This window comes from Podarcis filfolensis (assembly GCF_964270895.1).
Source record: "Podarcis filfolensis genome assembly, chromosome: 2".
NCBI lineage: Eukaryota > Metazoa > Chordata > Lepidosauria > Squamata > Lacertidae > Podarcis > Podarcis filfolensis.
Window position 1 is genome coordinate 4,254,097 of NC_139605.1, and position 27,397 is coordinate 4,281,493.

At 43.0% G+C, this 27,397-nt stretch overlaps 1 protein-coding gene across 1 annotated transcript; it reads right to left on the reverse strand.

The window, feature by feature from the left end:
• Nucleotides 1–15,259: 15,259 nt before the first annotated feature.
• On the reverse strand, nt 15,260–23,810 carry LOC310758080 (vomeronasal type-2 receptor 26-like; the record flags this gene model as incomplete). The annotated part of the gene is made up of 6 exons (XM_083604018.1): nt 15,260–16,170; nt 16,999–17,125; nt 18,131–18,358; nt 20,243–21,049; nt 21,357–21,648; nt 23,587–23,810. 6 exons carry the CDS (start codon nt 23,808–23,810, stop codon nt 15,260–15,262), a joined length of 2,589 nt encoding a protein of 862 aa, XP_083460144.1.
• Nucleotides 23,811–27,397: the final 3,587 nt, after the last annotated feature.

A 27,397-nucleotide genomic window follows, 5' to 3' on the forward strand; every position in this document is an offset into this window, starting at 1 on the left:
CACCACATCTAAGGAATGCTCACAGCGATGACACAGGCCAGATTTATTCAGGGACAGCCCCATGGAGGCCATGCTTTCCACGAAGTCTGAGCAGTCCCTTGTAAGATCGTGTCAGCATGCATGTTAAAATTCCCTTGGAACTCCAGATGAGGTTTTTCCAGGAGAACATCTGGCACAACCTGAAGCATCTCAAGCAGGGAGTCCTTGGTGCAGCAGGGAGGCTGGTACACCAACAGGAATCCTGCACTGCCCCTATTGCCAGAGTTCCAGAACACGCACTCAGAAAACTGTGTCCTCCTAATAGGTCGCTTGGTGAAAACTAAAGACTTCCTAAAATATCTCTGCAACCCCACTCCCTGCCAACATGGCCTGAGTTGCTGAGCGTAAGAGAAACCTGCCGGACAAGCAGTGGCAAGAACAGGGCAAGCTGCTGTGTCCAACCAAACCTGGGTTACTCATGCCAGGTCAATTCCCCCATCCATGATCAAGTCATAGATGGCACTGCTTTTATTGGTCATTGACCTGGCAGTTAAAAGTTAATTTATTAATTTAAGTTACCACTAGTTGTGTTCTAAGACCAATTCACTGAAGCCCTAAGCAGCAGGAACACAGAACATAAAGCAGTTACACCTTCAGGATTGGACCATGGCGCAGATGTCCAGGGAGCCCTGTTCGGGTTGCCATTGTCGGGATCTCTGCTCGGCCAAGCTGATAAATCTCATCTTCCGGAATCGCCCTCCCGACGAATAATTTACGACCTGAGCCTTTGATGAGGCTCCAAGGCACATTCCCCCCTTCAGCAGAGGTAGAAGTTAGCAAATGTGTCCTCTATTTTGCTCTTCAAAATATGGCAGAGGGGAGAACTAGATCTAAGGAAAACTTTGAAAAATATTGGGTTTGACTCATTCTCTAGCTAAAAGAGCCCCAGTGAAGTTTAAGACTGAAATATCTGCAGCTTTTGCAAAGTGTGGGAAACATAGGTTGTTGGACTTTTAAACACCCTGGCATTAAGCACCAACAATGTGCTCCCCATGCCTCTACCCCTCTCGCAGTGAATAGACCACAAACTGAAGTAAGAGCACCAGCAGCGGACTTCCCTTGTTGGATGATCTCTTTGGATTTTTTAAAAAAGGTATCATCTTATAACTGAAGGATTGTCTCCATCTCCTTCATTCAGCCTGGACACTGAGGTTCAGCTCCAAGGGTCTTCTGGAGGTTCCATCACTGCAAGAAGTGAGGTTAAAGGGAACCAGGCAGAGGGCCTATTCGGTACAGCCCGCCCTCTAAATTATTACAGTCATACCTTGGGTTACAGACACTTCGGGTTGCACGATTTCGGGTTGCGCACCGTGCAAACCCAGAAGTACTGGAACAGGTTACTTCTGGGTTTTGGTGCTTGTGCATGCTCAGAAGCGCTAAATCACTCTTCGCATGCACAGAAGACCAAATCGCAACCCATGTGTGCAGGTGTGGGTTTATTTTAAAGAAAATAAAGCGACATAAACCATTGAGATGTACTTGCAAAAACCTATTTCTGATAGTCACACTGCTTTAATAATGTATTCATGTTTCAAATGTGGAAGTCACTTCAGGTTTATCTCAAGTGTTATTTTTCATCAGAAAATCCTCATGGAAGAAAAACCTGATAAATGCTTGAACTCTGAAAAGAGCATTTGGTGGAACCCACACTTTGCATCCCACGAATGAATGTTTATTGGGAAAGAAACAGGAAAATATCACACCATGTTAGAAGTACTTATATTACTTCAAACTTTGCTGCCCTTTTAATAATCCAAAAAGGATAAAACAGTTTCCCTCTTTTATATTGCAATAAAGCTCAGAAGATTCTCCTCCTTGGGTGGCCACATTGCATCTTGACTCACCCAAGAATCTTAGCCCTCAAAAGCCACCAGGGAAGCATCTTCAGGCAGCTCAAGCAACAGCAATGGATCATCACTAACTTTTAGCAAGTAAACAAGCTTTAAAATATATATAGATAGTGAACCTTCTCCTGGCAAAAAAGAAAAAGGATAAAGGCTATGTAAAAGTATGTAAGTACCTATTGTAGAATAATAACAGGGAACCTGAAGCACACTACATGTCCCAAGGTCCTCTATCACACCTGAATTAAATTCCCACCAACTGTTTCTGATTAATTTTCTGTTTTAAGCAGCACCCATCCCTTTATATAGCCTGGAGAATCAGATGCCATCTTTAGGTTTTTGTTGTCAAGTGCTCCTTTGTGTTCAGATCAGGTCTCAGTATAATGATGTAGCACTTTGGGATGAAGATGCAGCCCAGAAGCCCAGCACTGGAGGCCAACATAGAGAAGACCTGCACGGCTACCATGTATTTCCCCTTGCTGCTCAGGTAGGTGGGCACAAAGGACACCCAAACACTGCAGAAGACCAGCATGCTGAAGGTGATCAGCTTGGCCTCATTGAAGGCCCCAGGCAGCTTCCTGGCTAAGAAAGCCACCACGAAGCAGATAGCTTGTAGCCCAGGACACCATAAAACATGGCCACAGACCCTTCATTGCATTGCAGGATAATCTCTGCAGGCTGGGAGTGCATGTCAGAGTCTGGGAATGGGGGAGAGGTACTCAGCCAGGTGGTGCAGATGAGAACTTGGACACTGGAACAGGAAATGACAACAGCGTTGGCCAGACCTTTCCCCAGCCATCTCCTCACTCTGTTCCCTGGCTTTGTGGCTATGAAGGCCAGCACCACAGTGATGGTTTTAGCCAACAAAGAAGAGACGGCAACTGAGAAGATGACGCTGAAGACCATTTGTCGGAGAAGGCAAGTCTCTTTCCATGGCCGGCCAATGAATAGGAAGGAGGACAAAAAAGAGAGCAGGAGGGATACAAGGAGGATGTAGGAGAGGTCCCGGTTATTGGCTTTGACTATGGATGTTTCTTTGTATTTAAGGAAGATTCCTAAAACAATGCTTGTCATTAATAGCAGCAAGATAGCAATGGAAGCTAGAAGGCTTCCCAAAGTTTCTGCATAGGTCAGGAAGGTGATACTTTTGGGAACACATTGAACTTGACCCTTGTTTGGATGCTGATCTTCTGGGCATTTTGTGCAATGTTTTGCATCTAAGGAGGAAAAAGGAGTGCATTAGCATCATTTAAATCCATAACCAACTATGTTCTATTACATTTTAGGGGAAAAGATGTCAATATAAGGAGAGTCAGAAAAAAGAATATCTAAAAGAGGTGAGGCAAAAATTGGTGATTTCATTTGCTTATTTAATATTTGTGCTTATGCTGTTGCCTTCCTCCATGATGATAGAGGTGGTTTTGAAAAGTTTCTCAGTTTTATCACCAAAACAACCTTGTGATATAGGTTAAAGCTGAGAGGCAGTGACCTCCCACAGAGGTGCTTCTTTTACAGCTTTTGCTGAATTTATACTGTCCTGTTCTATGTGAAATGGTTTTCCTTATATAAATAATATATCTGATTACTGAGGATGCCCTCACAATGATCGTTGATTTGTAGTCCACCAACTGCTTCATTTAGATTATTTGTTTCAACCCACTTTCTAGAATTAATGCAGATGAATAAAGATAGAAAAGCCAAAAAGAAGCCACATTCAAAAATGTCTTTTGACTCTTCACAGAAAGTGTCCCTAAGTGAATGTTTATACAATTCATATTCTCAAAATGGCTCCCATTTATATTCACCCACCTTCCTGAGCAGAGATGGTCCCTTCTGCACATGGGGCGCAAGCATAGCAGCAAACAGGCTTTTCTTTTTGAACCACTTTGGCGTATCCAGGTTGACAGCTATTGGTACACCTGGAGCTAGGTACAGTCTAAACATTGAGAACATGCATCAAGCAGAAAGTGTCAGCATTATTTGTTTCTACGTCATTCATTTATTTGTGTCTACCTCATTCATTTAATAGGGTCCCTATTCCCACCGACCCCAGGCACTTTCCGGGGAAGCATTTTGATGCAGGACAACATGGCAGGGGAACCTCTTTGGTGTGTTTCCTTTTTTGATTGGACAATTATATCTAACTATTCTATACAAAAGTATACACAAGCAAATGACAAACCCTAGAATGACAGTGGTAACAAAACAGCAGCAAAACAACAACATACATAGAATCATAGAATCATAGAGTTGGAAGAGACCACAAGGGCCATCGAGTCCAACCCCCTGCCAAGCAGGAAACATATTAAGGTAAAGGCAAAGGACCCATAGATGGTGAAGTCCATTATAATTTGACTATAGGATGGGGCGCTCATCTCCTTTGTCAGGCCAAGGGAGCCAGCGTTCATCCTCAGACAGCTTTTCAGGTCATGTGGCCAGCATGACTAAATGGCTTCTGGTGCAATAGGACACTGTGATGAGTACCAGAGCACACAGAAACACCATTTACATTCCTGCTGCAACGGTACTTTTTTATCTGCTCACACTGGTATGCTTTTGAACTGCTAGGTTGGCAGCAGCTGGGACACAGCAACGGGAGCAGCAGTTAAACATACCACAATCTGAAGACTCCAAATTCAAAAAGTGCCTCCTGAATTATGGTTTTTTTATTTTTATTTTTCCAAAGTGTTTTGAGTCCTGGCAAAGAACGGGGAGTAGAGCCTCATGCGGCAGCCTCTTCCACATGCCCCCCCTCTCCCATCCCCCTATTAATGCCACTGCTGTTGCCAATAATGCTAATTGCTTAAGGTGGCATCCCTGGTGTCAATATTACAGCATTTGGTTTCCAGTCGACCCCTCCCTGCACCTCAGTATGCTGGCACCACGCTTGTTAAGCGTGCAGGCACCCGGGCCAGGAGATGTCATCAAGATTCCAGGGAGCAAGAGATGTCCTTTCCACTCTTTAATTCCTCAAGTCTAAACATGAATCTCATTCACCCCCGGGCTGACTTTGGAAAACTCTGCACTACACTGATTCGGGCTCACCCACACTTCCTTTTGTGCCACATTTCTAGTCACAGGTCCATGTCAAAGCTCCATGTCAAAGAATTTTATCCATCCATCCATCCATCCATCCATCCATCCATCCATCCATTCTGTCTACCTGTCTCAGTGCTTCCCCTAAGAAAACCCGCATTTTAGCACTGAATCAAAGCAAATGGCAGTCAGGTTTTCCACAAGAAGTGCTGGGACAAAACACAAAAACAAAATCCTGCTCAGACACAGATCAGGACCTGTAAGTCGCATTGTGGCACAAATGGAAGTCTCAATGAGCCCTTACTCCCCAACAGGTGTGAAAAGGTCTGTAGTCAAAGTGCCCTTGGAATTATTCAGTAAGTGATTAGACCATTACAGATGTGGGATAAAATAGAATGCCATACCTTCTCAAACCACTTGGGCCACACAATGGCTTGTGAGTTGATTGTGAACTTGGTGTCAGTGGATCCGTCTCTCCTTACACTCCCAACCAGCACTCTTACACGAGACTTATTGGGAAACATCACCCAGTTCTCAATGTCATAGTAGAATGGTATCTGCCCATTCTCATCCAATGTGAGGCTGCCCATGGAAGTATTCAAAAACTGGATTCCTCTTAAGAAAGGGTGGAGCTGGAACAGCAGGAAAAAACACCAGCCTTTATGAAATAGAAAAGTTGAATATAAGCCCTCTACACTTTGAGCTCTAATCTCCTAGGAATTGGAGACACATTTCATCTGGACTCATGAACCTTTTGCAGCCATTCCATTTTCTTTATTAGAACATTTGAAGGCAACTCATTGTATAAAATAACAAGGTTTCCCGGGAATAAGATAAATACAAAAGACAATAAAAATACTTCTTAAAAAATAAAAATAGCACAAGTAACAAACTTTTTAAACATACATCGTCCTACAAATCAGTGCACAGCATAGATGCCAACTCCATGGGGCCCTGGGTGCCCAAGCACCTACAAAATTCCCCATGAAGGGGTCGGGCATCCACAAATTTTGGTGCCAGAGACATGCATGCTGCATGACACCTACAGGCCCAGGCATAGGGGCCATATTGGCACTCCTAGTGCACAGTTATACCCTTACCTTATGAATAGAACACCATTTCCTCAGCTGCTCACTGTATCACCAGGGAAGGTTATTTGTCAATAGGGGCCACTCAGGTCTGCTCACAGCCAAGAGCATAGGAGTGGGATGTGTGGCTGTTCAGAGTAGTCGTCCTGCCTGGTAAAATTATCTGAAAGTAGGGGGAATTTCCCTTTCATGGATCACTGCCTTGCCGTGGTGAAGGGGCCTGAATAACTCAGAGAAGCTATGAACTATGCCATGCAGGGCCACCCAAGATGGACAGGTCATAGTGGAGAGTTTAGACCAAACGTGATCCACCTGGAGGAGGAACCGGCAAACCACTCCAGTATCCCTGCCAAGAAAACTCCATGGACAAAGACAACAGGCATATAAAAGTTCTGACGCTGGAAGATGAGCCCCTCAGGTCAGAAGGGTCCAACATGCTACTGAGGAAGAGAGGAGGACAAGTGCAAGTAAATTCAGAGCTGATGAAGCGGCTGGGACAAAGCCGAAAGGACGCTCAGTTGCGGATATGCCTGGAAGCGAAAGGAAAGTCCAATGCTGTAAAGAAAAATATTGCATAGGAACCTGGAATGTAAGAACCATGAACCTGGGTAAGTTGGATGTGGTCAAAAATGAGATGGCAAGAATAAATATTGACATCCTGGGCATCAGTGAACTAAAATGGACGGGAATGGGTGAATTCAGTTTGGATGACCATCACATCTACTACTGTGGGCAAGAATCCCATAAGAGAAATGGAGTGGCCCTCATAGTCAACAAAAGAGTGGCGAAAGCTGTACTGGGATGCAATCTCAAGAATAATAGAATGATCTCGATACGAATCCAAGGCAAACCTATTAAAATCACAGTAATCCAAGTTTACACACCAACTACTGGTGCTGAAGAAACTGAAATTGACCAGTTCTATGAAGTCTAACAACACCTTATAGAAGTGACACCAAAGAAGAATGTTCTTCTCATTGTAGGGGATTGGAATGCTAAAGTAGGGAATCAAGAGAGAAAAGGAACAACTGGCAAGTTTGGCCTTGGAGATCAAAACGAAGCAGGGCAAAGGCCGAGTTCTGTCAAGAGAACAAGCTGGTCATCACAAACACGCTTTTCCAACAACGCAAGAGACGACTCTACACATGGACATCACCAGATGGGCAGCACTGAAATCTGATTATATTCTCTGCAGCCAAAGATGGAGAAGCTCTATACAGTCAGCAAAAACAAGACCTGGAGCTGACTGTGGCTCAGATCATCAGCTTCTTATAGCAAAATTCAAGCTTAAACTGAAGAAAGTAGGAAAAACCACTGGGCCGGTAAGATACAATCTAAATCAAATCCCTTATGAATACATAGTGGAAGTGAGGAACAGGTTTAAGGATTTAGATTTGCTGGACAGAGTGTCTGAAGAACTATGGATGGAAGCTCGCAACATTACGCAGGAGGCAGTAACGAAAACCATCCCAATGAAAAGGAAATGCAAGAAAGCAAAGTGGCTGTCCAACGAGGCCTTACAAATAGCGGGAGAGAGAAGGCAAGCAAAATGCGAGGGAGATAGTGAAAGATACAGGAAATTGAATGCAGATTTCCAAAAAATAGCAAGGAGAGACAAGAAGGCCTTTTAAAACGAGCAATGCAAAGAAATAGAGGAAAACAACAGAATGGGAAGAACCAGAGATCTGTTCAAGAAAATTGGAGATATGAAAGGAACATTTCGTACAAAGATTATCAGAATAGAGCACAAAAGTGGTAAAGACCTAACAGAAGCAGAAGACATCAAGAAGAGGTGGCAAGAATACACAGAGGAATTATACCAGAAAGATATGGATGGCTCGTACACCCCAGGTAGTGTGGTTGCTGACCTTGAGACAGACATCCTGGAGAGTAAAGTCAAATGGGGCTTAGAAAGCACTGCAAATAACAAGGCCAGTGGAAGTGATGGTATTCCAGCTGAACTATTTAAAATTTTAAAAGACGATGCTGTGAAAGTGCTACACTCAATATGCCAGCAAATTTGGAAAACTCAGCAGTGGCCAGAGGATTGGAGAAGATCAGTCTACATCCCAATCCCAAAGAAGGGCAGTGCCAAAGAATGCTCCAACTACCGCACAATTGCACTCATTTCACATGCTAGCAAGGTTTTGCTTAAAATTCTACAAGGTAGGCTCAAGCAGTATGTGGCCCGAGAAATCCCAGAAGTGCAAGCTGGATTTAGAAGAGGCAGAGGAACCAGAGACCAAATTGCAAACATGCGCTGGATTATGGAGAAAGCTAGAGAGTTCCAGAAAGGCATCTACTTCTGCTTCATTGACTATGCAAAAGCCTTTGACTGTGTCAACCACAGCAAACTATGGCAAGTTCTTAAAGAAATGGGAGTGCCTGATCATCTCATCTGTCTCCTGAGAAATCTCTATGTGGGACAAGAAACTACAGTTAGAACTGGATATGGAACAACGGATTGGTTCAAAATTAGGAAAGGAGCATGACAAGGCCGTATATTGTCTCCCTGCTTATTTAACTTATATGCAGAATTCATCATGGGAAAGGCTGGGCTGGATGAATCCCTAGCCGGAATTAAGATTGCCGGAAGAAATATCAACAACCTCAGATATGCAGATGACACAACCTTGATGGCAGAAAGTGAGGAGGAATTAAAGAACCTTGTAATGACGGTGAAAGAGGAGAGCGCAAAATATGGTCTGAAGCTCAACATCAAAAAAACAAAGATAATGGCCACTGGTTCCATCACCTCCTGGCAAATAGAAGGGGAAGAAATGCAGGCAGTGAGAGATTTTACTTTCTTGGGCTCAATGATCACTGCAGATGGTGACAGCAGTCATGAAATTAAACGACGACTGCTCCTTGGGAGAAAGGCGATGGCAAACCTAGACAGCATCTTAAAAAACAGAGACATCACCTTGCCAACAAAGGCCCGTATAGTTAAAGCCATGGTTTTCCCAGTAGTGATGTATGGAAGTGAGAGCTGGACCATAAAGAAGGCTGATCGCCGAAGAATTGATGCTTTTGAATTATGGTGCTGGAGGAGACTCTTGAGAGTCCCATGGACTGCAAGAAGATCAAACCTCTCCATTGTTAAGGAAATCAGCCCTGAGTGCTCACTGGAAGGACAGATCGTGAAGCTGAGGCTCCAATACTTTGGCCACCTCATGAGAAGAGAAGACTCCCTGGAAAAGACCCTGATGTTGGGAAAGATGGAGGGCACAAGGAGAAGGGGACGACAGAGGACGAGATGGTGGGACAGTGTTCTCAAAGCTACCAGCATGAGTTTGACCAAACTGCAGGAGGCAGTGGAAGACAGGAGTGCCTGGCGTGCTCTAGTCTAGGGGGGTCATGAAGAGTCGGACACGACTAAATAACTAAACAACAACAGGGGGAATTTACAAATACATACTTCCATGAGATTGAAACTTTGGTTTCTCAGTATTTTAGATAATGTGGAAGCCTGCAAATTAAACTCTCTCCTTTCCCTTCAAAGTGTAGCCACTTTCAGTGGAACTTGCACAATGCCACAAAGAAGGACACCGTCTCCCATTATCATTTGGTTGTGTTAATTTATTGGCATAGAGGTAAATTTCTTAAGAGTTACTATGATTTAAATATAAATCCTTTAAAAAAAATATTTTTATTTCAACAGCGTTTCCAGCAAGTTGAGAAGCTCTTTGCTTTTCATGTGCTTTCTGTAGTTTTACAGTGTGTTTCATACTATCCAAGTCGTTAAACCGCCCTGCATTCTTTTGACAAAGGCCAATTTTATCATGTAAAAGTTTAGATATTAATATAGAATTAAAAATTCCTTCTGTTTTACAGTTGATGGGCAATTTCAAGTCCCAGCAGAGACACAGTGGAAGATGAGGAGGAACCAACTTCTGCTATGATGGCTGCATCTCTCTCAGGGCGCCAGAGAGGAAGAACTAGATGGTGGGGGACTGTTCTGACAAAACCAGAATAGGCAGAAAGGTCTGCTTCTGCCAGAAGACTCACTAATGAGATTTTCCGCCAAAATGAGCAAAAAGAAATAAAAATCTCAGTCCTAAATCTGAATCCAGTGGTGGGAAAATGAGTTGCAATTTGCAACAAAGAAAAGGAAATACCTGCCATGGCTGTAGCCTTTGACGTTCCAGCCTGTCTCCTCCACTCGCCATCAGCATGACCTTTGATCTGGATGAATATGCAGCATTCAAAGCCTGAGCCACAGCTTGGACACTGAAGTAAGTGATGTAGTTGTCTTGAGACAGGACTCTCTCCAGCTCCTCTTCTGGCACCATCTCCAGTTTCTTATTCTCTGTGCATCTTGTCCGACTTTTTCCAGCCAATGTGTCCTTTCTATATAAACAATGAAATACTTTATTCCAAAACTGTATAAGGAGTTTGGAAGATGGATCATAGGGTTGGTATCTTTTCCTTAGTTGGGGCTTCATTATGAAGGACAAAGATCCATGAATGTACTGGAAGAGATCAGGAGCACTATGAAAACCAAAATTAATGTCTAGAAGACCTGTTGAGATCCAGACTTTCCCCCCGATTTGTTTCTCAAGAAATTGTTGTATTATCATGAGTTCAGTCCATGCCCCTTGACTGCTTTTATAGTAAACAAATATTTTGACTTGGTCCCATATGGTAAATGGTTCACTTGGGATGAGATATGGATCTACATTATGTTCTGGTATTCTTTTTAATAAGGCAATGCAAATTCCATGGTTGATCATCAGAGGTGTCAAGGCACTCAAGAACCTTTCTCCATTATCATTGTCTGAAACCAAGAGGCCAGTCCACGTCCATCCAAAATTCAGGAGCAACTTCACAATCCCCCAATACTGACTTTCCCCCTTGGGGACCATTTGGTAGATAAAGGGGACTTCAGTTTTCTCATCCAGTGTCTGAGTCATAATGCCATAACTGATCTAGTGAGGAAAGGAAGAGATTAGTGATTTGTTTGATTTTCAGGAAAAGGAATACATACTGTATTTATTGTCTGTTATTACTTATTATCTGTTATTATCGGGGGGGGGGGAGTGTTGGCTGGAGTTGATTGGAGTTTTAGTCTGAAACATTTGGAGAGTGCCAGGTTGGTGGATGCTGAAAGAAAGATCTACTATCACCAAAGATTTTCTCACTTTTTCATTTCCCTTATTGACTCTCCTGGACAGAAAGTGGAATTTATACAGCTGAGGTTCTCCTCAGACCCTTCTTGTCCCTATCCTTCATACCTGTGGGATTTTGTAGATGCCAGACATGGCTGAAATCTCTTTCGAGGTGGCAGAATTGCACCCTTCAAGAACAGACAGCAGGTTATTCCTTTCTCCACAGTTATAGTTTGGAGTATTGATTTGCCCTCCTGCAAGCAGGTCTAGCATGGCAGCAGAAGTCATCCTTCCATCAAAAAAGTTCTCAAAGAGGTTGTAGCCCAAGGAGATGTTGGGTAAGAACCTGCTTTCCAGGTTGATCTCCTGAATGGAGAACAAGAAGGACAAGATGTGCCAGTAGAACCTAGGTAAAAAACTGCAATAAAACATCAAATTAAAAATGTCAGAAACCTATTCACCATGTAAAGAAAGCAAATGTTATTTCTAGGCATTCTCAAAGAAGCTCATCACCAAACAATGATATGTATGTTTGCAGTTTGGGCTGAGACAAGGAATATATTTTTATTATTATTTATGTAATAAATTTATATACCACTCTTCATCTGAGGATCACCTAGTTACAAGGTGTAAATCTATTTACCACTTAAAAATAAAAACTAGGAGATTGCAAATTCCATTGCAAAGAAAGAAAGAAAACACACAGCCTTCAAAGTGGAAAATTGCCTTTATTATTTTGAATTAAGTAGAAACTGTTGGAGTGGTGTTGGAGAAGCATGACATCCAGTGGCATCTAATTACTTACCATCCAAGCCTTTTTGAGGGAATCTGGGAAAAAATGTATGGTTCTTCTAGAGTCAACATACTTGGAGATATGATCCCAGCAATTATGAAGTCTCCGGGCCGGTAGTAATTCTGTGTTTTACTTTCTTCCCAGATCAGATTGAAGGGACATACTTTTCCTTGATTTTCGCAGTCTCCATGTGTCATTAGCAGCAAAAGCAGGAGGGAAATCATTTTGCCTGTACCTCCTACATGCGGGTGGTGCTGTGGTCTAAACCACAGAGCCTAGGGCTTGCCTATCAAAAGGTCGGCGGTTCGAATCCCCGTGACGGTGTAAGTTCCGTTGCTCAGTTCCTGCTACTGCCAACCTAGCAGTTTGAAAGCATATCAAAGTGCAAGTAGATAAATAGGTACCGCTCCAGCAGGAAGGTAAACTGCGTTTCCGTGCACTGTTCTGGTTCGCCAGAAGTGGCTTAGTCATGCGGGCATATTCCGACTCCCTCGGCCAATAAAGCGAGATGAGCACCGCAACCCCAGAGTTGTTTGCGACTGGACCTAATGGTCAGGGGTCCCTTTACCTTTACCTACACTTCTCTTGTGGCTGCTCCTTTCTCTTGCCCAGTCAGGTAATCAGAAGTCAAAAACACTTGCAAGAGCAAAGCTGCAGTGACTTTCCCAGTATGGGTAACATTCAGGTTTGCCTCAGCTGTTCATTCAGACTGTCTCTGACGTATCAGCTATTCTCTGCATCAACCTTTCTCCCCAGGCACAGAGCTAGATATAACCTCCTGCTGCCCTTGATTGTGCTGTCTTGGCAACCTCCGGAAATATCTCTTGATCTTGGCAGGAATAAATAGCTATGATTTCGATAATTATAAGGAGAATAAATTTGACCACTGCAACAAACTTTAGTCATTGCGAAGTTTGGGTGGTAGGTGCAGAGCTGGGAAAAACCATGTTTATAAGAAATCACAGGTGAATTGCCAAAGTTTGATGTGTGTGTGTGTATGTGTGTGTGTGTGGAAGTTTGGCCTCAACAGCATTAGGAAAGCTCTGCAGCCAGATGAGACGAAGTCCCATCTAGTCCAGCATCCCATATATTGCAGTGTCTGATCATACACCTTTGGGAAGCTAACAAGCAGGGCATGGGGGTAACAGCCCTTTGGTGGTCTTGTTCTGCAACAAATGGTATTCAGAGACAGTGCCAGATTTACGTATAAGCTAAACAAGCCATAGCTTACGGCCCAACTCTCTTGGGGGCCCCAAAAAAGGTTAAAGGGGAAAAAACTGCATGTACATTTCCAAAATATAGGATAAAAAACAATATAAACATACAGCAATGGTGTTTTGTGTTGTGCTTGGACCTATTAGGTCCATAAATTACAGTATAGCCTATATTCAACACAAAATCCAGCGACAATTTGTTGTTGACAAAGGACAGGTGGACATATAAAGGGCCCCATTATCTTCAGCAGCTTGGGGCCTCATCAAACCTAAATCCAGCCCTGTTCAGAGACATGCCAGCCTCTGATCCCCACAAAAACCAACCCACAGTTAGATCATTAAGAATTATCAATTGCTTGTTTCTTTAAGGCATATGCCCCATGGGGTTTACTCCCAGGTAAATAAGTCCAGGTTCAGTGTGTCCCATTGACCTTAATGGGAATTCTGGCTAACAAGGCATAGGGTTCTGCAGGAAAATATATCTTTCTTATGGAGTTGAGAGATGCCTTCTTGGCTCAGCATCAAATTGTGCAGGTTCATAGAAACAGATTCCCAGCACACAGCTATTAACTGATCTTTAGAAAAAAATGCTGGCGTGTATAAAAGGTTGAATAGATTGGTTTAAAGTGTATCAATGGGACAAAAACATTACAAATCCCCATATAAATCAAAGAGTAACACCAGCCACCCAGCCACTTCATTCAGGCTCCAGCAATAAACACAGACCCTTCAACCAAGACTGGATCTTAGTGGAGCTTGGTAGATGCCAAATTAGCACTCCAACTAAGAGGGAGGAAGTCTTAGGGGGAGCCTCTGCAACACCACCTTCCCTGCCCAAGGCGGTTCTTGAGTGAGAGGTGAGCAGGTTGAAACGGGCCACTATAGACAAAACAGGTCTAGGCTAGTGATGGTGGTTGTTAGTAGAGGTGCTGTGTTCTGTGAGATCAATATTAGGCAGCAGAACAAGCTTAGAAGGAAGTTTGAATGGCAACCATTTGACTAAATGAAGAAATTTGACGGGATCTTTTAACATTATCTGTAAGTTTACAACCATGGCTCACCTGAACAGGAGTGCCATTTTGCCCCAACAATAGGGGGTGCCCGGTGCCATAGGTGCCATATAGCATGCATGGCCCTGGCACCAAATTTGTGGGTGTTCAGCCACAGACCTTCCTTGGGCTATAGGGATGCTAAAAGAACTGTGTTGTACATAGTTGTTCTACTATGTTCCAGTACAATATACTACTGCTGACCTGAAGTTAACTGTCTGATATATTTTCTTCTACAATGTTGTGACTTCAGTTACACAATCCACTGGCGAGCTGACTGCACACTGCACACACCCCAACGTTACAAATACATTTTCATCATTCATTATTTATGGCAAAGGAAGAGAAAAAATGTTTTGAAAAATACATTGAATTTTGCATAGCTCGCTGTTTTCATCTGTTGTCACATTTGTAAATTGCACTTTACAAAACATTTTAAAAATTTTATTTGCAACTGAGTCCTTAGAGAATCACATGACATACTTAATTTTTGTTGTTAGGTGCTCCTATGCATTCAGATCAGGCCTCAGTACAATAATGCAGCACAGTTTGGCATAACAAGCTACAAGAATTTGCTGAAATGGCGCAGTTGAGAAATAGCCTGAGAGGCAACTCAAAACAAAAATTTATGCAAAAGTGGGATAGATATAAGATATATGTTCAAAAATACAGTAAAGGGTCACTATCTATGCTAGCATTCAATTGATGTTGGAGAGAGACTGATTTGAGAAATAAGACCAAGGGTACATATTGATATAGGAATGTATTAGATAAAATGTAAAGAAATATACAATAATAAGAGCACATTCATTTGTAAAAAAAAAAAGGAATATACAACCGGATACACAGGAAGTCCAATGTGTTGGTACATTTTTTATTTTGGAATAGATTTTTGTCCTTGTTTTTGCTTCTTCTTCTTCTAGTATATAAACTTTGTATACATGTTGAAAATTATAGTATAATAAGCCTTGTGATGTAATATGATAATGTTTACTGATGTAACATAAGAACTTTAATAAATAAATAAAATTCAAAAATACATAAATAAAATGTTTTATTTGCAGCTGTGTAGCTGAGCCCTTAGAGAATCATATGGCATCTTTAATTTGAGTTGTTAGGTGCTCCTTTGTATTCAGGTCAGGCCTCAGTACAATAATGTAGCACTTAGGTAGGAAGATACAACCGAGAAGCCCAGCACTGGACGCTAAAATAGAGAAGACCTGCACGGCTACCATGTACTTCCCCTTGGTGCTCAGGTAGGTGGGCACAAAGGACACCCAAACACTGCAGAAGACCAGCATGCTGAAGGTGATCAGCTTGGCCTCATTGAAGGCCCCAGGCAGCTTCCTGGCTAGGAAAGCCACTGTAAGGCAGATGGCAGCCAGGAAGCCCATGTAGCCCAGGGCACTGTAAAACATAGCAACAGACCCTTCATTACATTGCACAATGATCTGTCCAGCCTGGGAGTGCATGTCAGACTCTGGGAATGGAGAAGAGATCCCTAGCCAGATGGTGCAGATAACCACTTGAACACTGGAACATGAAATGACAATGGAGTTCATCAGACTTTTCCCCAGCCATCTCCTCACTCTTTTTCCTGGCTTAGTAGCAAGAAACGCCAGCACCACAGCGATGGTTTTTGCCAACACAGAAGAAACTGCAGTAGAGAAGATGATGCTGAAAGCTGTTTGCCGGAGAAGGCAAGTCGCTTTCTTTGGCTCTCCAATGAACAGGAAGGAAGACAAAAAGGAAAGCAGGAGAGAAATGAGGAGGATGTAAGAGAGGTCCCTGTTGTTGGCTTTGACTATGGGTGTTTCCTTGTATTTAATGAAGATTCCTAAGGCAAAGCCTGTTGTTAAAGACAGGAATAGGGAAAGGAAAGCTAAAACGATTCCCAAGTAGTCTTCATAAGCCAGGAAGGTGATAATCTTGTGGATACATTGATCTCGGTCTTTATTTGGATGTTGATCTTCTGGACATTTGATGCAATGATCTGCATCTAAGGAGGAGGAGAAAAGAGTGTCCAAACATCATCCATATGAATAACCAGCTGTGTTCTATAATACCAGGAAGAATAATGCTGATGCAAGGGTGATCAGGGAAGGAGGCATTGTACGGAGGGAGAGGCAAAAGTTTGTTTATTTCCTTTTTCAATGTTTACCATAGCATCCTGACTTTCTTTCAAGGAGAGAGAGGGTTTCCTTGCTTTTTATCACCCAAACAACCTTGGGATATTGGTATAGCTGAGAAACTCTCACCTCCACAGACATGTGTCTGGTGTCGACATTGTACAGCTTTCACCAAATACCAACGACATGCCTCTTTGCCTTGAGCTTTTACCATTCATATTTTGTCTTCTGGGGCTCATATCATTTGGGTGTGTTTTTTTCCTTTTATTTTTCTGGTCTATTTGCAATTATTTACTTTTATATATTTATCCAACATCTCCAGCAACATTTCAGTTAGCTGGATTGGAGAAAATTTGTTAGAAGGATAATTGTTCACTATTAAGTTTGTACATATGTCTTTAAATAGGTAGCACAAACATTTTTGTATTTCTTCCATGTAATAATTTTAATATGATTTATTTTATTTTGTATTGTGCTTTCACTAAGTGAACATTTACTATTGTATTTTTAATATATATATTTTTAAAAAACCTCATTTTCTTTTTGGTGTGGTTTTGGTTCTTTACTCACTGAGGGCACCGTTTAATATCCCTAAATAAATGCATTGTGGGCAGTGCACCCAAAGTTCTCCACTTCGCTCTCCACTTTTTGGCCAGAGATTCCTATTCCTATTCTCCTTCTAACTTGGAGTCACCCACCTTCACAAGTAGAGATTGTCCCTTCTGCACATGGAGCACAATTATAGCAGCAAATCGGCTTTCCTTCTTGAACCACTTTGGTGTATCCAGGCAGACAGATTTTGGTACACCTGGAGAAAGGCACAGTCTAGCCATAAAGAGAAAAAGGAACATCAAGGGGAAATTGTTAGGAATTTTTGTGTCTATAGAGGTTATTCATAGAGTTTGGAAACAAACCAACTGGATCTCTGGTTCCACTGGCTCCGAACCCTTTATTCACCAGAGTGCTTCTGTTGCAGAACAACTATTGAGAGAGTCAGAACTTACAGGGTTAAGAAGTTCTGAGTGACGCCTCACATTCTTGGAGGCGTGTTTAGAACACTGGGAGTGTTCAGTATCTCTGAGAGAGAGAGAGAGAGACACACACACGCAGTGTGAGTTCAGCTCCGGTTTGCGACGTACCGGGAAGATGAGTGCGCTGTCACCGGGATTAACGATCTGTTGATTTGTACAAGATTAAAGCTCTTTGTAAGATAAGGAAGACACCGAGTGTCTGCCTGATTTATTGAGCACACAAGGCAATTATCGGCCTGCTTCTGTCGCTGTGCTACGCTCTGCTAACTGCAGCTGGGGGCTCTGAGAGTTCAGCAGACACGCGCAGGGAAGCGTGTGGACTCCGTGGGCAAGTGAAGCTGCCAGTAAAGTTCTCCAAAACAACATGGCAGGGAAATCACTTTGGTGTGTTTCCTTCAACATTCATATCCCAGATAAGTATATTTAAGGCAAAAGATACAGTAACAATCTCTGAACAGCAGCAACAACAAAACAACAGCAATTAAACAGGCAATAAAACATACCAGCTACTGAAGATGCTAGCTTAAAAAAAATGATTCTAGATTCAGGTAGGTAGCTGTGTTGGTCTGACGCAGTCGAAATAAATAAATAAAATAAAAAAAATGTCCAGTAGCACCTTAGAGACCAACTAAGTTTGTTCTGGGTATAAGCTGAAGTGTGCATGCACACGAAAGCTTATACCCAGAGCAAACTTAATTGGTCTCTAAGGTGCTACTGGATAATTTTTTAATTTTATTATTTTTTAAAAAATGCTTCCTGATTTGTTTTTTGCCCAATCATGGAATCAAGTGTCCCTTACCTGGTTAAACCATTTTGGCCACACAATGGCTTCTGGGCTAATGGTGAAGTTGATATCAGCAGATGTCTTTCTCTGTATATTCCCTATTTTCACTCTGACACGAGACTCATTGGGAAACATCACCCAGTTCTCAATATCAAACTCAGCTGGCAGCTTCCCATTTTCATCCAAATGCAGTCCACCGATGGAGCCATTTGAAAACTGGATTTCTCTTAAGAAAGGGTGAAGCTGCAGTGACAGGGAAACATCAGATATCCTGCCTGTATTCTGTACGGTGTTTTATACTATATTCAGTTCTTTTGTATCATTTTTAAAAACTGTTTTGTTTTGCTTTACTGTATTGTAAGCTGGTCTGGCAGCTTTTGACAAATGGCAGTATATAAATGCTGAGATAAAAATGAAAAGAGAGCCCATCTCAACCAAGTGTAGAATCCTATGGCCAGGAGACCTTGTGCCTGTGCAGTCTGTTTTCTAGGTGCTACTAACTGTTGATGGGCATCTTCAAGACTCAGCAGGGACAGAGGAAGAGGTGAGAAGAGACCAACTCCAGCTGAGAAGGCTGGATCTCTCTGTGGGCAGCAAGGAGGAACCACCAGAAAGTGTGGGGGTCTTCTGACAAAACTTTGACCTCTGCCAGAAGCCTCACAAAATTGGATTTGCTTCAGTAACGGACAGACATTTTGTCTCACTACTCAATTTGATTCCAGTTGGTTTTGGGGGTTTTTAAGTGTATACAAAATGTGGAGTTGGGGGGGTGTTATACAGTTGGAGTGCTGCATTTAAGAGGCAGTCAATGTTAGGGACAGTACGTACACAACTTGTTTAAGGGTAGAATTCACTGGGGTGTGTGGTGTGTTAGGGAAGGTAGTTTGTCCACCTTTGATCCTCAGCTCTCCCTCGTGGCTCCTAGAAGCTGTCAGCATGTGACAGCAGCCACACTCCGGGAAATGGCTTTGACTAAACCAGGTGAGGGGGGCTGATGGGTCTCAAGCTCTTGGTGAGTTAGGGACCTCCTCTGTATACAAAAAACCAGGCTCTGGAGGATTGAGTGGGTGAGACCAAGAGCGGGTCCTATGGTCAAGAAGGTGGTTACTGCATGTGCTATAGAGGGAAATGAAAGCTGGATGGGGTTTTTGCAACCTGAGAAACTAGCCAGGGCCGTCTTAAGTATATCTGGCGCTGTGGTGCAAAGATCCCTCTGGCGCCCCCCATCACCCCGTATCCCAGAGTTGCTGACCTTTTTATGGCGCTGCCAGTAGCTTTGTGGGACTGGAGGAAGGGGGCAGCGGCTGGGGGGGGGCTCCTCTGGCGGGGAAGAGATGGAGGCTTCGGGCGCGGTGCTGCTTCAGTGAGACAGGTGAGGGGAGTGAGCTGATGCCGGGAGGCCCAAACAACCTCCACCTCTTCCTTGACGCCCTGGTGCCCCACACCACTTTCCTCTATGGGCAAGACGCCCCTGAAGCCAGCCCTTCTAGGAGAAGAGAAGCTTGGATGCAGCCTTGCAGCCATACACATTTGTGAGAAATGTTTCAGGAGTAAATCCTGAGGAACAACCCATAACTGCTGCCCTGTAAGGCATCTTCAGGAGAAGGAAAGGCTAAAGAGTAAACCCTACACAAATCTGGAGTCCCAAAGCAGGTTAGGGGGCATCTTGTGTTCCTCCTTCCGCCAACTCCTGCATCCATCCTAGTGCCCAACATATTGTTTTCCTTTCCTTTGGACCATAACAATGAGAGTGAGGGGGGTATTCTTGTGCTCTAGGCGGCCCAGGACCTCCAAACACACTGTCCAGGCTTGCATAGTAGATGTCAACCAGTAACTCCTACTGATAAAGGGTGTAAGTAAGCAGAAACAATGCTTTCCATTCATTTGGCTTTTGTTTTCTATGTATGTTGAGATGGGGAACTTGTGCAGTTGGAATTTATTTTTGTAGTTATTAGTAGTATTCCATTTCATTTCATTTCATTTCATTTCATTGTACCTTGCCCATCAGACTGGGTTGCCGCAACTTCCAATATACAAAAACACAACAGAACATCACACATTTTGTAAAAAAACAAAAACCTGGCTGGGACAATGAAGTTCGGTGTGAAAAAATGGGGAAAGAATTACCTGCCATGGCTGCAGCCTTTGATGTTCCAACCAGTCTCTTCCACCTCCCATCACCATCCACTTTGATTTAGATGAATAGGCAGCATTTAAGGCATGTGCAACAACTTGGACATTGAAGTAAGTGTTGTAGCTATCTTGAGACAGGGCTGTCTCCATCTCTTCTTTGGGCAGAATCTCCAGTTTCTCCTCCTCTGTGCATCTGGTCTCGCCTTTTGCAGCCAACACATGCTTTGAATATGAACAATGAAATGCTGTGTTCCAAAATTGTTGGAGAGCAGATGAGTATGGACTATTGTAGCCACAGCTGATCCTTCTTTGAGCCTTCATTACAAAGGATAATGAACCATGGATGTACTGGAACAGAACAGGAGGAGAGGACATATAGGTATTGGTGTCCTGAAAAGCTGCCGCAATCCAGATTTTTGCCCCAATTTCTTTCCCAAATGTCCCTTGTAGTGTCATGATTGGAATCCATCCCATTCGATTTATTTCGTGGTAAACAATGACACTGACTTGTGTCCAGGTAATGGATGGTTCAATTAGACCAAGCATTTGATGACCATTCTTTTCTGGAAATCTTTTTGATAATGCAATGCAAATTCCTTTCTTGATCATTAAAGACCTCAAGGCACTTGTGAACCTTTCTCCATTGTCATTGTCTGGAGCAATGAGGCCAATCCACATCCATCCAAAATGCAGGAGCAACTCAACAATCCCTTGGTACTGAGTTTCTTCTTTGGGGACGATCCGGTAGACAAAAGGGAACTGAACTTCTTCAAGTGCCTGAGCAATAAAGCCATAACTGATCTAGTGGGGAATGGAAGAGTTTGGTGTTTTACTTTGCTTTCAGAAGAAAAGACCAGATACTAACCTGGGATGATCACTACCTAACAAAATGTGTGCTGGCTGAAGCTGAGAGTTTTATTCTGAAGCATTGGGAGTGTGTGAGGTGGTGGGGGCTTGGTTTTATTAAATCAATCAATCAATCAATCAATCAATCAATCAAGCTTTGAAGAAAAACCCATGGAGCCATGGCTCAGGATTTTCTTGCTCCTGTTATATTGCTGAACTTCTCCACTATCCCTCCATTCCAGCACCCCACCCCTGCAAATACCTGAGGGATTTTGTAGATGCCTGACAAGACTGAAATCTCTTTCGAGATGACAGAATTTGCTCCTTCAAGAACAGCCAGGAGTTTGCTTTGTTTTCCACAGTGATAGTTGGGAATATTGCCTTCCCGGCCAGCAAGCAGGTCTAGCATGGCCTCAGATGTCCTCCAGGCATCAAAATAGTTCTCATAGAGGTTGTAGCCCAGGGTGATGTTGGGTAAGAGCCTGGTATCCTGGTTGATCTCTTGAATGGTGAACAAGAAGCACAAGGCATACCAGTAGGAAACAGGGGTGAACCTGCAATTCAATAATAATCATTAATCGTCAAACTGCTGTTCAGCATTTAATAAAACTAAACACTATTTGAACCCCCAATAATGGTCTGTATGCTTGTGTGAGACATATCCTTGTTGCAAATGTGAAAACCCATTTGCTGCTTAAGAATAAAAATGGGCAAATTCACACTTCATTGCAGAATAGAAGCACACAGCCTTCAAATAACTAAACACAACACACCCACACACACACCCAAAGGCTGTGATTGCTGCAGTAGTCTTGGCTGCTTCAAAGGGAGTGGGGAAATACCCCTTTCCTGAAACAGAGAACTCTTGTCTGTGGAATAGGGGATATAAGGCTGCAATCCCCACCCTGCTTATCTACTGCATCCATAGCATTTTCTTTTCAGCAGGCATGGATTGTGCTGTCAACAAAAGTCACTTTTAGCCCCACCAATGATGGGCAGTGCAGCTCTTTTCTCAAGCAAGCCATCAAGATGCACTTCTTGTTCCCTTTCTCTGAGACTGTCTTAGGTCCATGAGATTAGGGGGCAGACACAGCAGTGAGGAAGGATCCTTAGGAATATGGGTCCATGCCCAGAGCCAAATTGAGTCCCAAAATGCATTGCACTTGACTGCATACATTACTTTGTATCGGGGATTGGGGGGGTTGTGTCATTCCAATGCGGGGGGAATTCTTTTAGATTTGATAATGCTTTAAGAGCACATATATAGTAGCTGTGTAACCAGCAGATTCCTGCAGCAGAACTTCAACATCATTACTCTTTACCATTCCCGGCCATTTCTGGGTTGACAATGAAGAAAATTCCTTTCCCATACAGTTCTATTTACATCTTTTTTTTTATTGCCTCAGGTGATAATTCCTGCATTGCAGGGGGTTGGACTAGATGACCCTTGGGGTCCCTTCTAACTCTACAATCCTATGTTTCTATGATTCTAAGAAGACAACTATTAACAGTATATGCATACAGTTAGAAGCTACTGGCGTATCATGAGCTACACACTATAAACTAACTAAGTAAAGTAGATTAAAACTTGTCTCAGTCTGTATCAGAGTCTGCAGTCAATGAGGTTGTTGTAGTCAAACTGGAAGCTTGACTCAGTCTGAAGGCTGAAAGGCTAATAGATGCAGAAGACTATAAATTAGCCAACACACACACACACACACACACACACACACACACACACAGAGAGAGTTTTCTCCTTCAGCGAGAAAAAATTGGGGGGATGGACCCTTTCATAATGAGTCATGACAGATGTCTATATCCTTGACCTGTTTTCAGGAGGTCCACCTCAGCTGGCCTTCGAACCCTGAACAGAAATCAGAGGATAGGCAAGAGACAGGCCCAAGCACAATTGATGCAATTAACACCCATATTTAAATGAGACTAACACGACTAACATTGCTTTCAGCTATAAAGGAGAGACCCACGAGAGGAGAGTTGCCTTGTAATTCATTTTTTTATCCCTGAGGAAATTGTTCTCTTCTTAATCTCATTATACTTTGACACCAATTATGCCAACATCTTCCAGGAGTAAACTCCAGAAGGCGGAAGGGGAAAAGAATGACAAAGAATCTAATTTTCACCCAAATATCAGGAGAAAATATTTGTAACTGTCACCCAAGTTCTTACACCTACCAACACTGTCTGAGTACCTGAGGGAACTTGATCCATTTTCTTCCCACCTATATTCCTATTAAACTTGGGGGTACGTTTGCCAAAAATAGTCACCTTTGATTTTGCATAATTAATTCTGAGTTGCTCTGGTTGGCAAAATTTGTTCAAGTTTGTTACAATACTATTTATATAGAGGTTGAATAGGAGTGATTCTAGCAGGCAACCTTGTCTGACTCCTTTATTAGTCCTGATTTCCTTTGTCAGGAACGAATGGTGTGGAGGTGGTGAAACATGACCTCCACCTGCAAGTACTTACTTACCCCTCAAGTCTGGTTAGCGGGGTGTCGGAAAATACATATGGAAGTTGCCTATGAAAATTTCTTGGGGATATGATTCCGCTGATGAGGAAGTCTCCAGGCCGGTAATAATTGTGTGCTTTATTTTCATCCTTGATCAGATTCAAGGGGCATTTTGCCTCTGGGTTTTCACAGACTTGAAAGGGCATCAGGAGAAGCAGCAGAAGCAGCAGCAGCAGGACTCTCATTTTGGCCCTGCCTCCTAGACCTCCCTTGTGAGTGGCTCCTCTTTCCTCTAGAGCTAGTAAATCAGCAAAAGAGAAAAAGAGTTCTTACATCACCCAATCTGCTGTGGTTTCACCAATACGGTTCTTCTTCAGAACCATTAAACTACATGCATATCTATCTTGACTCAATCACACTCTTATTCTGGGCACTAATCCTCCCGCTCCCACTGGTACAGTGTAATAAATAACCTTGTGCTACCCTTGCTTCTGATGTTCATGCAATCCCTAGAAATATCTCTTGAGCTTTGGCAAGAATAAGGATAAATTACCATGATTTTGATAATTATAAAGGGGGAGGTTCACTTCTGCAACATCTTGGAGTCCTTGTGTGACTCAAGGGGCTGGGGCAGAGCTGGGAGGTGGGGGGAAACATGTTTGTGAGAAATCAGAGGTGTAGCTCCCAAGTTTAACAAGAGTCAGTTGGAGTGGGGTGAGTTTGGGCTTAATTTAGTGTGGGAATGTTCAGGGTGGAAGAAGAGGAGCTATTGTTTATTAATATCCATGCTTACCTGCGCTAGCAAGTTCCTTTAGTTAGCAAAGTTTACATTCCCATTCTCAGGCATAGCAGAAATCTGGTTACAGGCTCGTTAGAACCCCTTGTTGTTGTTGTTGAAACTGTAGTTTCTTGTCCCACATAGAGATTTCTCAGGAGACAGATGAGATGATCAGGCACTCCCATTTCTTTAAGAACTTGCCATAGTTTGCTGTGGTCGACACAGTCAAAGGCTTTTGCATAGTCAATGAAGCAGAAGTAGATGTCTTTCTGGAACTCTCTGGCTTTCTCCATAATCCAGCGCATGTTTGCAATTTGGTCTCTGGTTCCTCTGCCTCTTCTAAATCCAGCTTGCACTTCTGGGAGTTCTCGGTCCACATACTGCTTGAGCCTTCCTTGTAGAATTTTAAGCATAACCTTGCTAGCGTGTGAAATGAGTGCAATTGTGCGGTAGTTGGAGCATTCTTTGGCACTGCCCTTCTTTGGGATTGGGATGTAGACTGATCTTCTCCAATCCTCTGGCCACTGCTGAGTTTTCCAAACTTGCTGGCATATTGAGTGTAGCACCTTAACAGCATCATCTTTTAAAATTTTAAATAGTTCAGCTGGAATACCATCACTTCCACTGGCCTTGTTATTTGCAGTGCTTTCTAAGGCCCATTTGACTTCACTCTCCAGGAAGTCTGGCTCAAGGTCAGCAACCCCACTACCTGGGGTGTACGAGGCATCCATTTCTTTCTGGTATAATTCCTCTGTGTATTCTTGCCACCTCTTCTTGATGTCTTCTGCTTCTGTTAGGTCCTTACCACTTTTGTCCTTTATTATGGCAATCTTTGAACGAAATGTTCCTTTCATATCTCCAATTTTCTTGAACAGATCTCTGGTTCTTCCCATTATGTTGTTTTCCTCTATTTCTTTGCATTGCTCGTTTAAGAAGGCCTTCTTATCTCTCCTTGCTATTTTTTGGAAATCTGCATTCAATTTCCTGTATCTTTCTCTATCTCCCTCGCATTTTGCTTGCCTTCTCTCCCCCGCTATTTGTAAGGCCTCATTGGACAGCCACTTTGCTTTCTTGCATTTCCTTTTCATTGGGATGGTTTTCGTTGCTGCCTCCTGTATAATGTTGCGAGCCTCCATCCATAGTTCTTCAGGCACTCTGTCTAGCAAATCTAAATCCTTAAACCTGTTCCTCACTTCCACTGTGTATTCATAAGGGATTTGATTTAGATTGTATCTTACTGGCCCAGTGGTTTTTCCTACTTTCTTCAGTTTAAGCTTGAATTTTGCTATAAGAAGCTGATGATCTGAGCCACAGTCAGCTCCAGGTCTTGTTTTTGCTGACTGTATTGAGCTTCTCCATCTTTGGCTGCAGTGAATATAATCAATCTGATTTCGATGCTGGCCATCTGGTGATGTCCACGTGTAGAGTCGTCTCTTGTGTTTTTGCAAAAGCATGTTTGTGATGACCAGCTTGTTCTCTTGACAGAACTCTATTAGCCTTTGCCCTGCTTCATTTTGCTCTCCAAGGCCAAACTTGCCCGTTGTTCCTTTTATCTCTTGATTCCCTACTTTAGCATTCCAATCCCCTATAATGAGAAGAACATCCTTCTTTGGTGTCGCTTCTATAAGGTGTTGTAAGTCTTCATAGAATTGGTCAATTTCAGTTTCTTCAGCACCAGTAGTTGGTGCATAAACTTGGATTACTGTTATGTTAAAAGGTCTGCCTTGGATTCGTTTCAAGATCATTCTATCATTTTTGAGATTGCATCCCAGTACTGCTTTCGCCACTCTTTTGTTGACTATGAGGGCCACTCCATTTCTTTTCCAGGTTTCTTGCCCACAGTAGTAGATATGATGTTCACCCGAACTGAATTCGCCCATTCCTGTCCATTTTAGTTCACTGATGCCCAGGATGTCAATATTTATTCTTGCCATCTCATTTTTGACCACATCCCACTTACCCAGGTTCATGGTTCTTACATTCCAGGTTCCTATGCAATATTTTTCTTTACAGCATTGGACTTTCCTTTCGCTTCCAGGCATATCCGCAACTGAACGTCCTTTCGGCTTTAGCCCAGCCGCTTCATCAGCTCTGGATCTACTTGTACTTGTCCTCTGCTCTTCCCCAGTAGCATGTTGGACGCCTTCCGACCTGAGGGGCTCATCTTCCAGCGTCATAACTTTTATATGCCTGTTGTCTTTGTCCATGGAGTTTTCTTGGCAGGGATACTGGTGTGGCTTGCCGGTTCCTCCTCCAGGTGGATCACGTTTGGTCAAAACTCTCCACTATGACCTGTTCATCTTGGGTGCCCTGCTCGGCATAGTTCATAGCTTCTCTGAGTTCTTCAAGCCCCTTCGCCACGGCAAGGCAGTGATCCATGAAGGGGAAGTAGAACCCCTTACTATTATGCAATTCAATCTCCCTCAGATTGAATTGTATGTTCCTGGTAAGATCCCTTTTCAAATCCCTCCTAAAAAAATAAAGACACCACAGTCTTATTCATAAGCAATAAAAAGAAAGTTTACTCACAATCAGGCAGAGCACAGTGTGCTCCCTGAAGGCAGGCGTAACGTTACAAGCATATACAAACTGTTTTACCCCATATGTAGGTTGACCTAGTGACTGCAGTTAGCAGTCTCGGAAGTTCGCAGGACAAAAGGAAGATCGAAAAGAGAGTGAGTGGCGGCATTCCTTGGCCTTTTACCAGGTCTGGAAAGGTCATGCCCACCCACTAGTCACATGCAAGGAAGGATGCTCCAGGCCAGGAGGAACAGGAAGTTTTGACTGCCTGGACCAAACATTCCCTTGCATGTCCACTCTAGCAAAGCAAGGAATGTTGTATTTGACTGCTCCCAGTGGGTTTCTTTATTTTATCCTGGGAAGTTTTGATATTTTTATGTGAAGTTCTGTTCTGCATTGAAGTGTCCACTCCATTCCTGACTTCCATGAGGGACCAATTTTCATATGCAAAATCCATCAACCTTTCCATAAGTCCCTTATAAAATATTGGTTTGTCTTCCTTGAGTGCATGTACACCTACAACCAAAATTTAAT